General features: G+C 43.0%; 1 protein-coding gene across 1 annotated transcript; it reads right to left on the reverse strand.

Moving 5' to 3' along the window:
* Positions 1–4,122: 4,122 nt before the first annotated feature.
* LOC105060813 (subtilisin-like protease 4) lies at positions 4,123–6,603 on the reverse strand. The gene has a single exon (XM_010944645.3). It carries the CDS (start codon positions 6,532–6,534, stop codon positions 4,249–4,251), a length of 2,286 nt encoding a protein of 761 aa, XP_010942947.1. The 5' UTR covers positions 6,535–6,603; the 3' UTR covers positions 4,123–4,248.
* Positions 6,604–6,829: the final 226 nt, after the last annotated feature.

The raw sequence follows: 6,829 nt of genomic DNA on the forward strand, positions 1-6,829 counted from the left end.
ATATGGTTGTACTCAATCTAAAGCCGATCACTCTCTGTTCACCAAACAGGATGAGGACTCTTTCATTGCCATTCTTATTTATGTGGATGATATGATTATTACAGGGAATAACCCTTCGAAATGTCAGGCACTGAAACAATATTTGCAAGACAAGTTTCATATTAAAGACCTGAGCAACTTAAAATATTTTCTTGGATTAGAAGTGGCACGATCACCTTCGGGCATATTTGTATCACAATGAAAATATACTCTTGACATTCTCCATGAGACCGGAATGATTGGGACCAAGCCCACAAAATTTCCTATGCAGCAACATCTCAAGCTCACGACGGATGATGGAAAACTACTTGATGATCCAGGTCCATATCGTCGATTGCTGGGATGATTCATTTATTTGACTATCACTAGGCCTGATATTGCATACTCGGTGCATATTCTGACACAGTTTATGCAATCTCTTCGGCAACCACACTTAGACGCAGCCTTCCATATTTTGCGATATTTGAAAGGGTCTCCAGGTCAAGGTATATTTTTTTCAAGTGTCAACACCTTTCAGTTATATGCCTATTGTGATGCAGACTGGGCAGGATGTCCCATGACAAGGCGCTCTACTACAGGTTTCTATGTTTCCTTAGGAGATGCTCCGATTTCTTGGCGTGCTAAGAAGTAGACAACAGTGTCTCGTTCCTCTGCAGAGGCCGAATACCGGGCTATGGCACACACTATCAGTGAATTATTATGGCTTTGAGCCCTCTTATCCGACCTCAGTGTTTCACATCATGGTCTCATGTTCCTTTATTGTGATAATCAAGCAGCTTTACACATTGCTACAAATCCTATGTTTCATGAGCGGACCAAACACATAGAAATTGATTGTCATTTTGTCAGAGAGCGACTACAATTTCAAGACATTGCTACACGATATGTTCCTACACATTGTCAGCTTGCAGATATCTTTACCAAAGCTCTCGGCTGTAATCATTTTCAAGAGATTCTATGCAAGTTGGGCATTCAAAATCTCTATGCGCCAACTTGAAGGGGACTATTAGGAATGTACATTGCCTATATATCAGGAATATACAGAATATTAAGAATGTACATTGTCTAGAATATTTTTTTACAATGGCATGTTACAGAATATTAGAAATGTACATTGTCTAGAATATTGTCTAGAATATTTTATAATTACTATGGCATGTTTTTTTGAATTAGGAAGATCACGTGATTGATACCGTGATCTCTCCAATTTCTTGCCTGTTTCTCTCTTCTTCATCTCTATATATGGATGTACATATCATAGTAAAATATAAGAAAAAAGATATCTTCTTCACTTTTTTTTTTTATGTTTCTCCTCCTTTTCCTGCATCTCTCGGGCTTTTCTTTTACAATTAATGATCTGCAACATTCAAATTGTATATAACCTGAATAATTTATATCATTTTTAAAAGTGCCCTATGTTCAATATCCAATCAAAAGACATAATAATCTGCTTATTCCCCTCCACAATTTCCCCATAGTTCACCGCACTACTCATTATCTGTTTTCCTTCTGATCTTTCAGCATATTTTCTCCAGCTTGAATGGAATTTTTATGTTCCCAGTGGCGAGAGATTGACAAGATTACATTTTACATGGGGAAATTTGACTTCAAAATTGTTGTCAGTCTTTCAAGGTAGACCACTCTAAACCAGGCTCTACCATGTATCTATTTTAGTCGCATAGATTAATCGAACCTAATGTGCTATTATATTATCGCCTGCATCATGCAAGTGACTGTTGTACCAGTCAAAATTTCTGCCTAATTTTGACTCCAAGAAGAAAAAAACTATGCCATTTCCATCATACCATTCCAGACCTAAATGTGGCATCATTCTCCCCAGATCAAGCCCATGCAAGCAAGCAAGAAACAGACTGCAGCTTCTGGAGGTTGCCAGTATCATCGGGAGCAATTTAGTGTGCCCTCAGAATCTAGGGGTATCTGGCAATCATCGCATTCCCATACTACCGCTCGATAACTCCTAGTGTTTTATGTTTTTATTATTTCATTTTTTGGGATAATCCAATCCTTGGCATGGGCATTCATGAACCGTGGAAAGAGAAATGTAGTCCCCTCTACGTGCTGGAGGCAAAAGGCTATGGTCTCATCATATCATCATATTACACTCTTAATCCTAGAATTTGAGAGGACAAGTCATTGAACTAGTTGAGGTTGGACCTAAGCTAAGCTAGCTCCAATGAAATATTGGAGTGGTGGTCGCGTATAACCTAAGTTAGACTTGTTTTACTCCCAGATACTGCACCATGCATCATCTATCGCAAACTCTAGCGATAATTCATTTCTATTTGGAGACAATAAATTTTATGGAAAGAAAAAAAAAATAAAATGAAAGAACATTGCCCTTAATAAATAAAGAAACAAAACAGTCCCGATAAACCTCATGAGGCAAGGTAATGAAACTCTTTTATCTTTTTTTACCCAAAAAGAACTCTTTGATCTTTACCCAAAAACAACTTTTTGATTTCTTTGGGCAACACGTGGAGATCATAGAGATCAAAGGAACTATTAATTTGGGGAAAAAAATGATCCTCAAACATAGACAGATAATATACAAAGCAGACTTTGCAACAAATGAGACAACTTTCTAAAACTATTTTTAAACATTTCTTTTATGGCTCTTTCAAGCAACAGATTTGTGGAACTGATTTATCTTTGAGCTTTATAAATTAGATGATACATCACTAAGTAAGAATTGTCCACATGGTCTATTAGAGACAGCTATATATATATAGAACTTTTATTCGAACAGCCACATGCCACATATTGGGCCATATATTACAGGTTAGTACTGGCGTGGCTGTCAAGTTTGTTTGAAAGGAAATTTTTGGATTATTCATTTGGCTACTAACTTATTTCTATTAGTTTAAAGGCTTTTGTATATATGTTCTTATAAATTTTAAATTTGTATGTATACCCTCACAAATAATTTACTATTTATATTTTTCTTTGCATATAGCCTTAAAAATATCAAAAATTACATATATAACCTGCAAATATCTAGTGAATACTCTTATAATACTTCATTTTATATGTATACTCTTATAAATTATTTTCTTACATATATACTCTTATAAATTATAACCTACAAATATCTAGAGCATACTCTTATACATTATTTCTTTTTATATGCATACTCAAAAAGAAATTCTTGGTAAGAATATACACGTAATTAAATAATAAATATTTAAGGATATACATATAATTTTAGATATTGATAAGGGCATACTCTAAATAGTCCTATAGTTTTACTAGAGGTGTTATTTTAGCATATATTCTTTTTCTTCTTACAACCATATCCTACAATTTTCTATCAATTAACTAAAAAATAAAAAACTTGTCCAATAGATATATATAATTTTATTGAATTGTAGCAAATTTAATATTATAATTTTTATCTTATTATTATTTTTGTTGGGGTCTCATACTCTTAGTCTCTGCCCTCCAGTATTGCCTTCATTATCTCTACTTTGCTTCCTCTCCTCTTCCCATTAATTATCAAGGTATGTAATGGACCACTCCTTGCCCATAATTGAAGTACACAATGACCATCCACAACTGCCATGGATCCCACCTTCAACAGCCTGCTTGACCTTCCTATTTAAACATTAAATGACTACTTTGCTTGTTTCATTAGGCAATTTTATTGTCTTCTTAATTTCCTTCTTAGCTGATCATCATTATCTAAGCTCATCAACGTACCATTTATTCCCTCTATATTTTTTTTTCTAATTTCGATCTTTTTTCTTAGTCATGATACTAGTCAGGTATTGACCAATTGATGAATTTGATCAGCTGGTAAGTCCAAGTCAGCATTATATGACCAATATATCAATAAGTCAGGTCATTAGTCACTGACTCAATAATTGAGCAAATGCATATAACCTAAACCCGACTCTGCTTTACTCCCGAATACTACCATCTATTGCAAGCTTTAGGAGTAACTCATTTTCCTTCTATGACCACATAATGAAATAAAATATTGGCAGCGTACCGCATGATCGTTGGCCTATGCACGTACTTGTAACAAATCCAAAGAAGGAGACGGTGTGGTATAACGCTCTGATCTCTTCGTGCATCACAGGGAATTATTTATTTTTTTAAAAAGAACCATCCGATATAGGCAAAGTTCACTGCGTACTTTGACACAAATAAGTCCAAACACTTATTGGTCGTTTTTTTTTAAGCAGTCTTTCAAGCGACGGAGACCGTAATCGGACCAGTGACGCTGGTATTTTGAGCAGATGAGACCCACGTCAAGAAGCCTCTCTCGGTCCCCTCGCCTTTACCTTTGCCCGAGAAGGTAACAGTGTACTGCGCCTTCTCATTAACCTCCGAGAATGAGAGCTTCTTTGGTTCCACGGTCACCAACACCCCACTCGGAGGCGTCACGTTCACCGCGTATTCCGACCCCGGAGCTCCCACGTTCGTCACCGTCCGTGTCACCTTCATCTTGTACTCATTCTCGGCGCTCAGGAACACCACGAACGACGGGTAGTTCAACTCTGCGCCGGAAATGCTCTCGATACCCGAGCACTCGATCGCATGGCCGACGATGATGCTTACTTCCTCGTCGGTGTACTGCAGGCCGCAGAGGTAGGCGATATAATCGTCCGAGTCCATATCGTAGACGAGGCCCGGCTCATTAGCTTTCGTTGGATTCACGTGGCCGGAGCCGACAGCGTAGAAGTCGGCGACTTCCATGCTCTGATCACGAATGAGTTTGCCGTCGTTCGCCGTCCGGTCGGCGGTCGTCATGATCGCCGACTTGATCGCGGCGGGGGACCAGTCGGGGTGCGCACTCTTTAGCAGGGCGGCGATCCCGCTGAGGTGAGGAGTGGCCATGGAGGTGCCCGAGATTATGTTAAACGAGGCTGCGGCACCGGACGTTCCCACCGGGAACGGCCACGCGGCCAAAACGTTCACCCCGGGGCCGATGATGTCCGGCTTCAGGATGTTCGGGTCGGCCTGGTTGGGCCCTCTGGAGGAGAAGTAACCGACCATCGGAGCCGGGGACGTTCCAAGAACCGTACCCTCAAAGGCGATCGATGTCGTGGGATTTGACGCCGACTTTATGTATGATTTAATCTTCAATCCATCAGCATAGCTCACATGAGATGCCGGCAGGACGTGGATGTCGGACAAGGTGGTGAATCCGGCGGCTTCGCTGTTAGCAAGAATCATGGCGGCTCCTCCGGCGCTCTTCACGTTTTCCCCCTTGGCAACCCGAGTAATCTCCCCGGTGTCGCACAGCACCACCTTCCCCTTGACGTCGACGCTGGCCAGTGACTCGTTCTTGCAGGTGGCTGCTTGGGATCCTGCGAGGAAGCCAGGGTACACCAGAGGCAGATTGGCGATAACATTGTTCGACTGGTAGAGGGCTTCTCCGACGAACTGGTCTCCGTTGCCGAGCTCGACGACCGACCGGATGGATCGATCCATGGTGCCGGCGCCGACCGTCAAGATCCATGGCGCCTCGTTCGAGAGCGTGCTCGCAAACGGGCCAGAATTTCCAGCGGCGCAGCTGACGAAGATGCCATTCTCGATGGCTCTGAAGGAACCGATCGCGATGCCGTCGTCGTAGAAAGGATAGGAGCCTCCGCTGATGGAGAGGGACAGCACGTCGACGCCGTCCTCGACGGCGCTGTCCAATCCTGCTAGAATGTCGGAGGTGGTGCATCCTTCTGAGTTACAGACCTTGTAGACGGCCAGGTGGGCGTAGGGCGCCATCCCGACAGCGGTGCCGGCGGCCTGGCCAAGGACATCGGCATTGTCGACGAACATGCCGGCAGCCGTGGCGGCGGTGTGCGTCCCGTGCCCATCATCATCAAACGGCTCATCCTGCTTCATGCCACCGTAAAATCCGTGCATGGCGCTGGCTCCTTTGGCAAACCTCTTCGCTCCGATGAGTTTGTTGTTGCAGCTGGATGCAGTGAACTCGCAGCTACCCTTCCATTTTTCCGGTGGCGGCGGCATCCCTTCGTCATCGAATGACGGGTGGCTCGGCAAAACTCCGGTATCCAGAACGCCGACGATCACCCCTTTGCCAAAGTTGGAGTCCTTCCAGAAGCCCGTGGTATAATTGTGTTGCAGGCCGAGGAATTGGGGCGTGTGCGTGGTTTGGAGGCGAACCAGCCGGTCGGGATAAGCATGGACGAAGCCAGCCTTCTTCTTGACGTCGGCCAGCTCTTCGTCCGTCAATCTTGCAGCGAACCCACTGATGACACTACTATAGGAGTAGATCAGCCGCGACTTGAACTCGCCGGAGCTCAGCATGGCCGAGGGCAAGAAGGACTTGTACCACTCCTCCAGTTCTCGGGGTTTCTCAGGCGAAGAGGAGGCAAGTTTTGGGTGAACATGGACAATATAGGTCTTGTGCTTCTCAAAGGACATCGGCACGGCCCAATTGTCTCGAGCCGTGCCCAGAGAGGCACGATGCCAAAGAGAGAAGAGGAGGAGGAGAAGGAAGGGGATGGACATGGTGGAGTGGAATAAGCTCTATCCAACCGAATGGAATGGGAGAGCTTGCACGCGTAAAGGACATATAAAAAGGTGGTATTGGGTAGTTCATAATTGAAATATTTGTGCTTTACTTTGTCACTGTATCAAATGAAGAAGCTAGCTAGCGCGTGCTTTCTGCTCTCTAATTTGCAGCCACTACTTCTTCTGCGTCCCACAGGCCCTCCACGTAAATTGAGTGATAGAATTATATTGCTGATTTTCTTTTTCTTTTTTTTCTTTTATGGCCTTATCTACTTATCAGCTCTGGCTCAAG

Source organism: Elaeis guineensis, chromosome 4 (genome assembly GCF_000442705.2).
Source record: "Elaeis guineensis isolate ETL-2024a chromosome 4, EG11, whole genome shotgun sequence".
Lineage (NCBI taxonomy): Eukaryota > Viridiplantae > Streptophyta > Magnoliopsida > Arecales > Arecaceae > Elaeis > Elaeis guineensis.